Source organism: Aspergillus oryzae, chromosome 3 (genome assembly GCF_000184455.2).
Source record: "Aspergillus oryzae RIB40 DNA, chromosome 3".
In the NCBI taxonomy this organism is placed as follows: Eukaryota; Fungi; Ascomycota; class Eurotiomycetes; order Eurotiales; family Aspergillaceae; genus Aspergillus; species Aspergillus oryzae.
In genome coordinates this window covers 81,585-95,614 of record NC_036437.1, presented here as the reverse complement: position 1 = coordinate 95,614, position 14,030 = coordinate 81,585, and the positions used below count along the sequence as shown (strand labels likewise).

The 14,030-nt window shown below is 50.5% G+C and overlaps 7 protein-coding genes across 7 annotated transcripts; 3 read left to right on the top strand and 4 right to left on the bottom strand.

The window, feature by feature from the left end:
• Nucleotides 1-366: 366 nt before the first annotated feature.
• On the bottom strand, nt 367-1,645 carry AO090023000036 (uncharacterized protein; the record flags this gene model as incomplete). Its single annotated transcript, XM_023235390.1, has 5 exons — nt 367-384; nt 428-570; nt 625-1,135; nt 1,210-1,407; nt 1,466-1,645. 5 exons carry the CDS (start codon nt 1,643-1,645, stop codon nt 367-369), a joined length of 1,050 nt encoding a protein of 349 aa, XP_023090415.1.
• Nucleotides 1,646-2,614: 969 nt separating this feature from the next.
• Nucleotides 2,615-3,568, top strand: AO090023000035 (thioesterase family protein; the record flags this gene model as incomplete). Its single annotated transcript, XM_001820573.3, has 1 exon — nt 2,615-3,568. One exon carries the CDS (start codon nt 2,615-2,617, stop codon nt 3,566-3,568), a length of 954 nt encoding a protein of 317 aa, XP_001820625.3.
• Nucleotides 3,569-4,667: 1,099 nt separating this feature from the next.
• Nucleotides 4,668-5,690, bottom strand: AO090023000034 (putative sensor histidine kinase/response regulator; the record flags this gene model as incomplete). Its single annotated transcript, XM_001820572.3, has 1 exon — nt 4,668-5,690. The coding sequence occupies one exon, from the start codon at nt 5,688-5,690 to the stop codon at nt 4,668-4,670; it is 1,023 nt and encodes a 340-aa protein (XP_001820624.3).
• Nucleotides 5,691-6,369: 679 nt separating this feature from the next.
• Nucleotides 6,370-7,038, bottom strand: AO090023000033 (pyridoxine/pyridoxamine 5'-phosphate oxidase; the record flags this gene model as incomplete). Its single annotated transcript, XM_023235389.1, has 1 exon — nt 6,370-7,038. The coding sequence occupies one exon, from the start codon at nt 7,036-7,038 to the stop codon at nt 6,370-6,372; it is 669 nt and encodes a 222-aa protein (XP_023090414.1).
• A 702-nt stretch (nt 7,039-7,740) lies between these two features.
• AO090023000032 (aegerolysin family protein) lies at nt 7,741-8,212 on the top strand (the record flags this gene model as incomplete). Its single annotated transcript, XM_001820570.3, has 2 exons — nt 7,741-7,832; nt 7,885-8,212. The coding sequence occupies 2 exons, from the start codon at nt 7,741-7,743 to the stop codon at nt 8,210-8,212; spliced, it is 420 nt and encodes a 139-aa protein (XP_001820622.1).
• Nucleotides 8,213-8,454: 242 nt separating this feature from the next.
• Nucleotides 8,455-10,818, bottom strand: AO090023000031 (uncharacterized protein; the record flags this gene model as incomplete). Its single annotated transcript, XM_023235388.1, has 3 exons — nt 8,455-8,483; nt 8,595-9,316; nt 9,374-10,818. 3 exons carry the CDS (start codon nt 10,816-10,818, stop codon nt 8,455-8,457), a joined length of 2,196 nt encoding a protein of 731 aa, XP_023090413.1.
• Nucleotides 10,819-13,245: 2,427 nt separating this feature from the next.
• Nucleotides 13,246-13,933, top strand: AO090023000029 (arrestin C-terminal domain-containing protein; the record flags this gene model as incomplete). Its single annotated transcript, XM_001820568.3, has 2 exons — nt 13,246-13,617; nt 13,673-13,933. The coding sequence occupies 2 exons, from the start codon at nt 13,246-13,248 to the stop codon at nt 13,931-13,933; spliced, it is 633 nt and encodes a 210-aa protein (XP_001820620.3).
• Between the last annotated feature and the right edge of the window lie 97 nt (nt 13,934-14,030).

The following is a 14,030-nucleotide window of genomic DNA, read 5'->3' as shown; positions in this document are numbered from 1 at the left end:
TAGAAGCAGATATTGAAGGGTGTTCCTATTGCTGATCATCAATTGGTATCGATTGTCCTTGTCCAGCGTAGCAGTAGACCAAACAAATCCTGTGAGACAGTCACATGCCACCATAGCCGTACGCAATCTAGCGCTATCTCACTGATCCAACGCTGGCACAAGCGCAGCTCGACATTCGCCGAATCCAAAATATGTACCGCTCTGTGGATGAAAGCACCACCCTTCTATAACGACCTCATCCCCATCTTCTACATACTCAAGTCCGTCTATCTCCATACATGCTAGTCTATTCTTAGGCAGTATCCTTTCCAGAAGACAGGCCAGACCAGACTTCTCGCCGACCCCATTGAGTCGCTGCACGTAGCGTTAGTTAACGTAGTTGATCTTGTGGAGGGAAACAACCACAGGAGCGGGAAACAAGACGTACATCGTTTGAGATAGTACCCGTGCCAAATATATCTCCTGTGGAAAGACCTTCTCCAGCGCTCGCGAGATGGGTGAGCTGCTGATACGGCGTCCAATATAGGTCTTTCAGATTAGTGGAGGTTATGTGATACGTCTTCCCTTTTCCTGCTCAAGAAATTAGCATGAGCTACACTGTGTAGATTTCTTGGGGACACTAACTCAGTATCCTCGCGGACAACTCAATATCCCACGTAGCATTTGAGCTATCTCCTTTCCAGGCCAAATGGGGCAAGGGTGGCGGGCTCTGCGGAATAGATACGGGACATTCTACGGGCGACAGGGCCTCGATCGTGACGATCCACGGTGAGATCGTGGTTCCAAACCCTTTACTATGGAATGGACCAAGAGGAGCCATTTCGAATCCTTGGATATCTCTCGCTGACCAGTCATTCAGAATAACAAAACCAAAGACATGCTCCTTAGCGTTCCGGATGTCGAGGATCTGACCAGCCGGCAGAGGCTTCGCCAAGAATACACCCATCTCGAGCTCGAAGTCGAGCCTCTTGCTTCGTGACCACGTCGCCTGAGAGGATGCACCTGGACCCGATATGACACCCCAGGGTCGGCGGATAGGCTGGCCCGATACTCTGAGACTGGATGTGCGGCCGTTGTAGACTGAGGGAATGTAATACCAGTTCGGGTTGACTTCGAGGCCCATGATTTCTGAGCACTATGCATGTATACGGTCAGCCAGCAAGGTCTAAGCACTTCAGACAGAAGCGAAAAGGGAGCATGCACACATACGTTTCTTGCATGCTCGAGCGAACAGTAAAAATCGGAGAAGTTCGCCGTCTCCATGGGCAAATGGTTCGTCACTTGCGACAAGCGAATGAAGTATTTTTCCTTATCGGCTTCACTTGCGCTCGGAAGAAACCGAACTAGACGTGCCCTCACTTCGACTTGCGTGGATTGGGGGGTTGATGCGAAGACATTCAGAGCAGGCTTCGAGAAAGATGATGTGTCAACCTTTTCCTATAACAACATGGCGGGGTCTTTGTACCTTGCTGAAGGCACCATCAATCATGCCTGGAATTGAGTCAAAGAATCCATCCCTCTGGAGTTCATTGAGATCGATCGCATAGTCCTCGAATGCAGTTGCACACCGAGGGGTTGGTTCACTTGGGGTGGAGATTACTCCATATGGCAGATTCTCGATAGGGAATGGGGTTGTGGCTTTCATCTTTACTGGTAGAAGACGTCGACTCAGGAGAATCGATGATGGAAATTATATAGTAAGTATGTTTTTGGAATGTACCTGTTCAACCCAGAATCAGAGTAAGTGTATCTGGAATCGAACGAGAGATCAGCAGTGAGACCAACGCATACTGGGGATCTCGTGATCGGGGCTAGTCTTGCCTAACCCGGATTCCAGGAATGGACCATGTCATTGGCCGTCTGTACGCCAGGAGTCCATCTTGGTATCTTTGCAACTCGAAGCCATCTTCTCATTCAGATACTACAGGATATACTTGGAAATTCAAGTTAGTTCCGACCTCCACAATGGATCTACGAGATAGGACTAAGACGTATGGAGTTAGCGTTGTTAGGTGCTCAATGTAGACTAGCGCCGGTTCGGTCGGCAGTTGTCACTGAGTCAAGTCCGCCGAGGTCCAGATACCTTTAGGTCGAATCATAGCTCTACCAGATCGGAATGCCGAGGTGGTCTTGCAGTTTTTCATATTAGCATAGTATATTTTTTTTTCGGAACTGTCCTCTTTGTTTTTCTTCCTTTTCTTAATCTTTTTCTTTCTCTTATTGGATAATTCCACGTGGTCCCACGTGATCCTTCCATCTCGTGATGGCCCATCTCATTGCCGAGGTTCGATGGACTGAGCTGTGGATATCATCAATCCTCATAGCCCATTTGATTACTGAAAGAGAACTCCGGTGGGCCAGGGGGGCAAATCTATCGCCATGCAGATAAGGAAGGGAAACAAAAATATGGTCGACCCTGGTTCTTTAACAGGGCCCATGCATCAATTGCCCTGCGCAACATACGAATAATATATTGCCGAAATGTCTCCTTCGCATTCCGAAATCTTCGAGGAAGCAATCAAAGTCACCCCCCTGACTTCGCATACATACTCGGCGCATTTACACCAGGACTGGTGTATCGGGAATGGTATTCCCTCCCTCCTCCGGTTCAAGCATGGCCATCATTAACATCGATATAGTCCCTCATGGAGGTTATACGACAGCCATCCTGTACCGCCTGACCACCACGCATTTCGCTCGATCCGATGCATCGCCCTACCGATCCAAACCCGTCCTACCGATCTCCTTTCAATTGAGCTTTGTACGGGCGACACAAGTCGGACCAGCCACGTTGAGCGTTCAAGAGGTCAAATTAGGTGCGCGAACGAGCACCATCCAAGTAACGCTGTCGCAGGATGCGGCGTCTACAGGACCGCAAACCAAAGTGGTGGGATACATAACGGTTAGTCCCGTGGAGACAGATCAAAAGGGCCCCGTGGTGAACGGAAATTCGATCCTTCATCCAAACCCCCCCTCAGGTTCAAAACCGGACGGTGGGATCGACTTCGCGGCCCTGGCGGAAACAGGTAGAGATGGCGAATGGACACGATTCCCCACGATTCCCGCCATGGCAGTTTCTCAACATACGGAGCTCTATGGCGCCCTGCCAGCCTCCACTGTGCAGGAGCGCATCAAGACCACAGTGGATCAGTGGGCGAGATTTCGCCCCGGTGGCCAGGTTCCTGCCCGATGGACGAATGAGGCGTTGATGTGCTTACTCGATCTATTTCCGATGGCGTTGGATAGACTTGGTGCGATGGCAACTTCCGCCTGGACTAGTACAAACGACCCAGAAGACAGACAGGATCGGTCACCGGGTCCCTTCTGGTTCCCCACGGTTTCTTTCAACGTGGACTTGAAGAAATCGATACCAAATGAGGGAGCTGCCTGGTTACATAGCCGTGTGGTCACTCAGACTTTGCGCGCTGGACGGGCTGATCTTAGTGTGGAGATCTTTGATGAGAATGGAGAGTTAATTGCCATCAGCTCTCAGGTTTGCATGGTAGTCGGATTCGATCGGAATTTGAAGAATGGGAAACGCGCCCGGCCAGCACAAGGGAAATTGTAAAGTAACTAGATTAGACGATAACTGTACTAGATATATACCATTACTTGCCTCCGATACATTCCCGCGCAAGTGTTGTTTTGGGCCAGAGAGGATGAGTGTTATGAGAAGCCTTCATATCATGTCGCAACAGCACCATGGAAATCAGTTAACATTCCGCCAAGGCTTCACTCATGACCTTAGGAGGACCTCAACGTGGTGTTGGTGTTCGCCACGTCGAAGGTGTCCACTTGTGGCTTAAAAAAAAAAAAAAAAGAAAAGAAAAGAAAAGGTGGTCCATGCATTCGTATTCGTACAGGATGCCAAATCGGTCCGTCTGAGCCATCATACAGGCAACAGCACATCCTTTATCTTCTGCAGGATGCGCAGGCATATCTTGACTTTGTCTGTTTCAATATCCTCCTGTTCTGTCGTGTTCCTGCCGTTTGTTACCAGGCGGATGTATCATGACGATCATACGGTCAACAGCTCCTTCCCTGCAAGGGTATAAAGTCGTCAGCCATCAGAGGACACAAGATGAATTTGGGGAGCAAGGGTTGGACAACAATCAAGACTATAGCGCAAATTTAAACGAGAAACGCCATATGGCCCCCACGAAGGGCTCGCTTTATCCATACGATCGAGTAAGTAGTCGTAAGGGATAGTTCCAACATACAGCTAATTCGGGGGCAGATAAAGGACAAACGCGATGAATCCACACACTCCTCTGAAAGCTTCTGGGCAACGACCGGTCGTCCCTTTGTGCACTGGATGTTCACACCCATAGGTTTCTTGATAACTATCTACGGGCTGAATATTGTTGCTTGGGGAGGCATGCTGTTTCTCCTAATGTGCAATGCCGCGCCGGCGATGTGTCACCCCGACTGTGACAGCGTTGATGCTCCGCGCCGAATCTGGATCGAGATCGACTCTCAAATCCTGAACGCTCTGTTCTGTGTGACGGGATTTGGGCTGGCGCCCTGGCGCATTCGCGACCTCTATTTTTGGGGGTTATGGCGACTAAGTCGCTCTGAGCGAAGTCGTCAAAAAGGGCTCGTTCGTCTCGCAGACATCCATTCAAGTTGGTTCCTTCGGCCTCAGGGGATAGTGAACATGCTTCCCACTACATCTTCTTCGGCCAAATTCGGTTCGTCGCATTGAGCCGCAGAGCCGATTCATCTGAGCTGAAGAAAACTACGTTGGGTGGGTAGGACGTCGGGCGCACCTTGGAGGCACCCATGAACACGGAGATCTTCTTCTCGTCGCCCGCCTTGGCCGTGAATTTGATCGCATTACAGACGAGATTCACAAGAACTTGACTCATGCGGTCGAGATCAGCGACGACCCAGTCGACTCCACAGTCGGCGTAGGAGTGGTCCAGCTTGTACTCGAAGTCGATGTTATGTTTCCGCAGCTCCGGCCGAAACATCATCAACGACATGGCTAGATGCTGTCGTGGCTGAACGCGCTGCGGCAGTAAGGTGAACATTTCTGCGTCTAACTTCGAAAAAGTCAGCACGTCGTCGACGATCTTTTTTTGATGTGCAACACAAAGACTGATGGTTTCTGCCGCTTGGGCAATGTCCTCCACCCGGATGTTCCGTCGGTCCTTCTGCTGCACGGCTTCTAAGATGTCTTCGGTGCAATGCAGAATGGCGGAAAGCGGATTCCGGACTTCGTGGCTGATCATATCGATGAAGCGTTCTTGTTGTTCCTTCCGCCGTTGTGCCTCTTCGGCGATCTTCTTCTGTGAGATCTCCGCTCGCTTCTCTTCGGTGATATCCGTGATCGTGCAGTAGGAACCCCCGCCGGGGCCGAGGGGCAGTCCGCGCAGTTCTTCCTCGCCAAACGGCGTTAGCATGAGGAGGCGCCATTGACATGGCTCGTCGCACGTACGATATTCGATACGCAGCGCTTTGTTGGCCTTCAGCGCGTTGTCGTATACCGCTGCCACCCGGTCATAGTCGCCCCGGGCAATGGATTGGGACCAACCGTCGAACGCCCTGCGCGATTGGCAGGTCATCAGCTCCCTGAAACGGCGGTTCAAGAATAGGATCTCATCTCGCGAATTAAGTACTGCGGTACCAATCGGCGAGATATCTGCCAGCTGCTGGGCTGACAGATTGCGGGGGGACGGAGCCGCCATAAATTGAGGGCCTGGATTGTATGCTGCTCCCGCCCTGGAATGGTCGCGGAACGCGTCGCGCTTTATTGTAGGAAGAAGTCAAGGTAGGGTTTCTTTTTCAGTGAATCTGTAGAACTCCTTCGCCTGCATATGATTGGGCCTGGGCCGTTGAAAGTAGTTGGTAGATATAGGTACGCCACACAAATCGCTGCAATGGCGGCGAGTAACAATTCCTGTGGCTACAGTTGGGAATACCACTTTCGCCCTAGAGAAGTTAAAGCACAGAAGGGAAGGGCTTGCATCGGGTCGTGACGTCACTCCTTCCAACTCCTATCGTTGGCCACCCCAGATTTTCCCCCTTCAGGGGAATGGCTTATTTGAAAGCGTGCCTTGTCAAGTGTCGTGGCTTATGCCGTCTATTTCCTCTGACGAGAACCGCAGGCTCTACGGGACTTGTCGCAGAGGATCGCGGATCTCTACTCCCTCTGGATCTAACAGGACGAACAAGAGCGATTCTGAACCCAGACTCCCAGGAAGAATTCTACGCAATAGTGGTAGTGACTGATTTTCCATTATGGACAGCCTTCTCATCGCTATTTGAGGGCTTGACTTTGTCAAATACTTGGCTATAATAAAGCCCTTCAGCCGGCCTGGTCTGTCCGTTTTCGGATTCAGCCGTTTCGGCGAGTTAGAGAGCATGTCATGGCCACAATTGGTCCCTTTGCCAATGACTTTGTTCTTTATCCGGCACATATCGTAGCCTATAATGAAGGCGATCGTTTGACCCTTGCCAAAATTCAACCGCCATTGGCGCAACGGCATAAACTCTCCACTTCCGGAAGCCGTCCTCTTGCCCAGACGATGCGGTGCATTCTACCTCCGCAATTCGACGGGTAAGCTCCTCACGGTCCTGAAGCACCTGGCTTTGCTTCGAGGCCATGGCGCTCACCTTCGACTTGAACGGACGCTCGGCGAAGTCCTCCCTGCACTCAGCGTCTGGCAGCTGGATGGCTGTTCCGCGCACTCGGATTTGCCGACCAACCTGGGGCCAGTAGAATGTCAGAGCAGCATATCCATTGGCCTCCAGCTGCTGAGCCTTCGGGCTATCTGCCTTGACGGCGAAGTGCCAGCCACGCTCATCCATATTCTTCAGGATGAGGACCCGTGCGTCTGGGTAGCCTTGTTCGTCAACAGTGGCTAGCGTCATGGCATGGGGCTCTTTGACGCCGGCTCTGATCGCCTCGTCCAACCACATTCTGAAAGCATCCTGAGGGGTGTCAGGAAAGTTGGCAAAGTTCACCTCGGCGAATGGACCTTCTAGGACCGGAAGGTTGCGGAGTTGCGTTCGGATGTTGTCCTGCTTCGCCATGCTTTTTGAAATTATGTCTGGCAGTCCACGGGGTCAACTGAGGACAGGGTCGAGGGTCGTCCGAATGAGATTGTAGATAAGACAGGCGTCAATTGGATCGATCCGATCGGGCTCTTTCCCTTCATTAATACGGCACAGGGATGCTGAGAGTTCAATTCAGCTCTCGTCCAGGATGACAATTCAGATATATATCAGAGACATTGCATGTCGACAATATGAGTCACACCCTGCAGGCATGCCGAACAAGTAAAGCGAGGGATACAATGTTCGACTCATTCAGGCAAAACTAGCCTTTCTAGGCCACCGACTGAGCTCTCCATACGATGAGGGTCTTGGCAACCTCGGATGTTGAAAAGCAATGACTTATTCCGATCATTCCATGTGGAAACACTTTTAACTTCTGGAGCTCTTTCGGCATTCCCTGAGTCCAGGCCATGACGCAGTCAACTTTCTCCAACCTTATTTGGTATACGAGAAGCCCACCGTGACAGGTCGTGCGGGGGTGGGGATACCGCAGCCCGTTCCACGGTTCATGAAGTGAAGCCTGTCAGTGTCGCGGTCATATCTGCATCATCACCTTACTTAAATAGCTTATGCCATCCCCCAGCACACTAGCTATCGAGCATTGTAACGGTGATCCACAAAGTTATTTGTCCACCATCTTATTCTATCAAACAGCTTCGTATACACCGTCAAGTCGACATGCCTGCGGACGCCTACGGCCAGTACGTCGATATCAAGATCGAAGATGGCATGAAGTATGATCTGCGCATCGAAAACGCCCACCTTGACAGGTATGTACCCAGTCCTTCTGTATTACCTCTGCTGCCGCTGATGCCGGCCCAGCGGGCAATTCTATCGGCAGGGAGACCAAGGAGATATCATGACAGCCGACGACATTGACGATATGATCATCCGGCACAACGGCGGGATCAGAGAAGTCTGTTCCTGTGGTGAAACCGACTCTATGTCGGGAACTCAAGGCACAATCGACCTCATCGATGATGTGAAGGACACCCGGATCTGCACACTGGCATGGAGCGCCCCGATGCAGTCGGGAAGAAAGAATAGATTCTCGATGCTCAATCATGACCCGAGATATAAAGTCGATATCGGAAAATGGCAAGAGTCCGGTACCATGGGCACGGTCAATGTTGCCATAAAAGATGAGTGAGTCTAAGCCGTAAAATATCAGTCGATACGCGGACGAGTCCAGTCGTCTTTGCAATTGATCCCACATCAATGATGAAAAGGAACACAAAAAAAAAAAAAAGAAAGAAAGAAAGAAAAAAGGAAGAAAAAGGTTTTGCAGGTACTCTCAGTTGTCAGTAATCATGGACTTTATAATGTTCAACACGTCTAATTAATATAACATCGATTGTATGGAAGGCTCAATGTCACTACCATTTGAATTAATTATACTCTCACTCGAGAGCCTGTATAGTCTATAATGCGTATTATTCTATTTTTTTTATACTGAAATTGCCAACAACACAACCAATATGCAGCAGGTCAAACCAAGTCTCCCAATTCATGGGAAACCAGATGTGCCTCACCCAAGACCCCTTTAATAACCAACACTAACTCATCGATTGTGCCCAAGAATTTAAGATACGCGCTCAAGGCCACGCAGAAACGACGGTAATTCTCATCTCTCACGGTTTCAGGAGAGAAGTCAATCTCCGCCGGATGAGACTGCCAGTAGTCAAAGGCCCGGCGGACAAGTGGTGTGGGAAGAATCTCAGGCAACGCATCGCCAGTCTTCAGTGCCTGTTCGCACATCCCCAGGACAGCCATGATCTCGCCGATGCATTGGTGATCCAACAGGGCGGTTTGTTGCGCCAGTCGATGTTGAAACTCGTTCGGGAGGGTGCCGGACAACAGCAAAAGCTGCCCCAGAGTACGGTTCATGATATGACAGAGGCGCTTCACGCGGCCCAGACTTTCGCTGTCAAAGCGGGAACTAGAGAAATCGAATCGTAGCATGTCGATGGGGCCGTCGAGCATCACCAAGCCTTCAGTCAACTGAAGGGAGATGGGCTCGGCGAGTACGCGCCCATCGTGGCGGGAGCGTCCCCAGCACGACAACAGCAATGCGTAGTGGTCGGACAGAGTTCGTACGGTGTGGGATAGGGTCTTGCAGATATGCCGCGCGGCTGATGGCGGACGGGGAAACAACTGGACAATAGTCGCGGCGCCAACGCCGATGAGCACGAGAAGTAGCCGACGCCAAAACACCGTATAGCCGACTCCAGGGTTACCGTACGATGGAATGTGTCTGAATGAAGACGTTAGGAGAGGTAGCGGCGCTATGTGTCATCAAAGGTAGACTTACGTATCATCGTAGCTATATGCCACTACCAGCATAAAAGTGGCACCGCCCATAATTCCTCCTTGCACCAAATTCGGAGGGAGATACAATCGGATCCACATCAGAATTGCAAGCATCACGGCCATAACAGCCGATAGTCCATAGGGATTGCCAGGGCCATTGGCCGATCCGATATACCATGCCAAAAGCCCTAAAACACCTCCAGCAACTGTCCCGACCAGTCGGCCGAGAGTCGAGAAGGTAAACTCAGACATGTAGACAAGCAAACCGGTCTGAGCCATGATCAACCCCCAAAGGCCTTTCTCCCGATAGTAGAACCCAGCGGTATGAGGGATGACACCGGGGATACCGAGGGCGATTGTAACAACGACCATGCGTAAGGCGAAGAGGCCCTCGTTCGAAGTAAACCAGTGATATGTTCCTAGGATGGCTCGTCCCAAGGGGCTGCGGTTCTTAGGTCGATATCCACGACTGATCCGGAGCTTTTCTTGAGCCGCCTTGGTCAGGTCCTCTGCCTCGTCCGGATCGTCTTCCACGACCGTCGTTGTTGTTGGTGCCTTCGCTTTCTTCCGAAATGCCCAGGAGGCGGCGTATCGAAGACTAGTTGGCCACCATAGCTTGGTTCCTTTCGAGTCGTGGAAAGCAGTCGATACGCGATCAAGGAGGGCCTGTGTGCGAGTGATTGTAATGCAGACGTGTTCTTCGAAGACCATCCCAACCACGAGGGCCCCTATCTTGCGCTGGTCACGGGATTCACCATTTGTTGTAGGTGCAAAATGACCGATCAAGAGCTCGGTCATGTCGCGAAGAAAGCCGCTGTGAGCCTTGCGGAGATTCTCGAGTGCTGTCCGACTTCGCTGGTACAGATCCTCGCGTTCTGTGGGGGGCGCTCGCCTCACCCATCGTCGGCAATTGACCATATGGATGCACTCCCTGGTCGCAGTTAATCCCTCGAGACATGCGTCGATCGCCATTGCGCTCGTGTGGACCAGTTCATCCACGATCTCCTGGGGCAGCTGCTGGTTACCTGAGCTGCGCAACCCTTCTAGCAGCTCCACGAGTTGGGACAGCTGTTGGGCTCCAACCTTACGGGGCTGCTTTTCGTCCGTGATATCCCCGTTCTTTGTCTGCTCGGCATGTTCGCGAAGGATGTCTTCAGTGCGTACTTCACCATGAATCCGACCGATGTGGAATTCAAGCAAAAGAAGAATGGCCGCCACGACCTGCCGCATCGGCTCCTTGAAGGAAGCGACCTCCTCGGGACCCCAGCGGCCCACTGAGAAATCCAATGGCAGAAAAGCCAAGCCAGGCTCCATCTTCCGATATTCCTGAATAATCTGAGCGTGTGTCTTATGTAGTCGGTCGACGTCCGGTTGCTGTGCTTTCTTCCCTAGCGTTACGGAGGTGAACGCGAGTGGCTGTTTGAGCAGCTCCACGATATCCTCCATGCTATCCAGAACTACATGTGAGGTCGATCGAGGAAAGAAGAGGACCGAGCAAGCAAATCCGAGTCCCACACCGATTGCGGCCGGTTTCACGAGTGTCAGAGGCAACGTTCCCGAGAACGAGGGTAGGAGGGGGGTGAAGTTGAGAAAAAGGTCCGAGATGATGATTCCGAAGATCGAGGTCAACGCTGCTTTGGGGTTACTTGCACGCAGGCGGGCCTATAAATTGTTAATCCAATTCCAGCTGGTCAGTTTGTACAATGGGAGAGAATCTCCTACCATGAAGTAGATGAACGTGCAAATCAGACAGAATGTAATGGCTGTAACCCGCGTGTCTAGCATGTAGCCATCGTAGATTAATTGTTGTGACACACTGGCAGTCGCCGTTCCTGTCGCGTTCGCTTGGGCTATCGCTGTCTGTTGCAACGATGCCAGTCGAGCCTGTGTGTCTGCTGCTGGTCTGGCCGCGAAAGCGGCCTTCATCGTGATGACGCCCCATGCCCAGGCGAGACATATACCAATGAACAAAGTCAAGGCTCCCAAGAGGTAAATGAAAACGATTCCGGAAGGGGGGTTGAACAAGAGGACGAGGCTATTCAATCACACTCTCAGCATCGCGACCAGGAGACGGATGCGCTCAAAGTAGGGTACAACAATCGGTCATCGGGCAATCTTTACCTCGCGAAAAACGTAGCGGTACCAATACTGGTCAACGACGGAGTGATGAAGATCAACAGACTCGCCACCCAGAGAGCAACCCAGCACCGGAAGAAGACCTTGAGCTCACGCCCATTGAAGTGATCGAGGAACGGAGGGAGTCGGAAACTCTTCTTAGGGAGTACATCGTTTGGACTGGAATCAATACTGGCCTGTGGAGGCCGTTGGGACATTGCTGAGAGTGATATGTCTCAGCGCGCGCTGGTGATCATAGAGGATCTACGATTGTGACGAAGATTGAAAAAAGAATAAGACAGTAAGGGATTTGGAATGCGGGAAAACATCCCTCGCCCTCGGAGGGGGAATTTCATCATTAAGTAATATAAGGTTGGTCTTCCAATAACGCCCAGGGAAAGTGCAGATCCTTTCTCTAGTCTCAATAGTTCCACTTCTAGATCATGATTTATGTGTGCAGATCGAGATCCGGGGTTGTCTTATGCTATATTTATGCACGATCCTTATGCATTTGATTACGTATTCATGAATCCCCGATGGCAAAATGAGTAGTAATGCCAGTTTTGGAGTCAATAGTTTTGACTTTTACCCCTTTTCTTATGTCTCCAGGCTGTTATACTATGTGATTCTATCCTCCTATTTGAGTAGCTGTGGGTTGGTCCACCTCCTCTTCTTGGAATTTGCCTCTCTAAATCGTGTATATTTATATATTGTGGTTCACACGACCCAATTAAATTTTACCCCTTTGTTGAAGCCACGTTTAGGAATCTCTCGCGTGGAATGGAATGCCACGTTCCTATTCTTTTGCATGGACCTCATCATTCCTCCCTGTAGTTTTATTTAAGCAAGAGTGACAGTTCAACATGTCAACCTCTCGAAAATATCCGTAAAAATGGACCCAACCAAAGATAGGAATCTTAATCCCTCGAGAGAAAGGCTCATATATGTTGGTTGAATTTCAGATAGACATTTGGTAGGCGATGCATCATCACTCGTATATGCAATGAGGCAGAAGTGATATGATGGTTAAACTGTTTAAAAACTCCTCTCCGCGAAAGATACAACCGACCTACTTTGATATTAGGTGCGCCGCAAGCCATGGACAAACTGTAGTAAGGATGAATAGCTATTAACCCTCGCAGGTTGGATCATAACACCATTTGGATTCCAGCAGCAGGGCATACGATTAAATACGGTCACGCTCAAGGCAAGGTTATCCTGTGCCTTAGTGACCCTACGTGCGTGCGCGACGTCAAGTTACATCTCGAGGGCCGCTATTATATAAAGTACGTGACATATCCACCAAGCTCCAGGAGAATCAAGCTATCATCAACCTAATGTGTTTTGCAGCTGGGACACCACGTTCCCTACCGATTCACATCGACATTGCAAAGCATTTTGGAAGGAGCTGCCCTTCCATCACGATGTCTGGAGCTTTCTGCGGGTGTCAGCAGGATCATCCGCAACGACCTTGGAGCCAGGCAATTATGAATTTCCTTTTCAAATGTGTCTGCCAGGGCGATTACCGGAATCTATGAGGGGCATTGATGACTGTTATATCCATTATTTTTTGAGAGCACAGATCTATGGCCGGAAAGGCGAGAGTGTATCCACGTCGAGGGAGGTCACCGTTCGAAAGGTGTACAACACACCCTCGCGAACAGCTCCCAGTGTCAGTATCTCACCCTATACGATAGAATAAGATCTTCAGAAGCTGATACTGGGTAGAGTGTCGAGAACGATTGGCCGGACAAGATAATGTACAAAGTCAGCATTGCAACCCCGACTGTCCAATTCGGCGGCAATATCCGAGTCACCTATCGTTTTGTTCCTCTGCTGAAGGGCCTCACCGTGAAATCGATTAGATCGGGTGTCATTGAAACGCATACGGTATTGAGACCATATGCTTCTCGATCGCGAGAGGTGTTGACCGATGCATTTGACCCTCCAACCTGGGAAGAAATGGATATAAGCACCGACGACAGATGCTGGTATCAATGCTCCCGGATGCTTCATTTACCAAAGTCTACCCGACAGTGTCTACAAAGCGTCGCGACAACGGTTCTAAAGGTTGGGCATTCAATACAATTTTCAATCACTCTGTTGAATCCAGATGGTCATCTGTCTTCGGTTAGTTAGCCATTTCCATCCACCCACCCCTGTGCACCATACTTATCGCCAATAGATTCGTCTTTCTCTTCCAATAGTCATAATTTTCTATCCCTCGACCAGCGCTAGCCTCCAGATGTTATCAGACATTGCGACCTGGGACGAGGAAGAAAACACACTGCCCCATTATAGCGACCATGTCCGTGATTCGAAGCTTGTCGAAATATGCCCAGGCAACCCTTCAACCCCTGCAGGGCCGGGTTCGAACGAAAAGCCTCCAGACTACTCAGTTTCTCACGACGTATCCGACATTCCCAGCTATTGGGATACTATCTGAGCAAGTACTTTCTGGGGGAAGGAAGATCTCATATCTAATATCCAGAGCGAAAGGGAGTCTACCCAGGCGCGCAGTAATTTCTGGGATGGGTACTCGC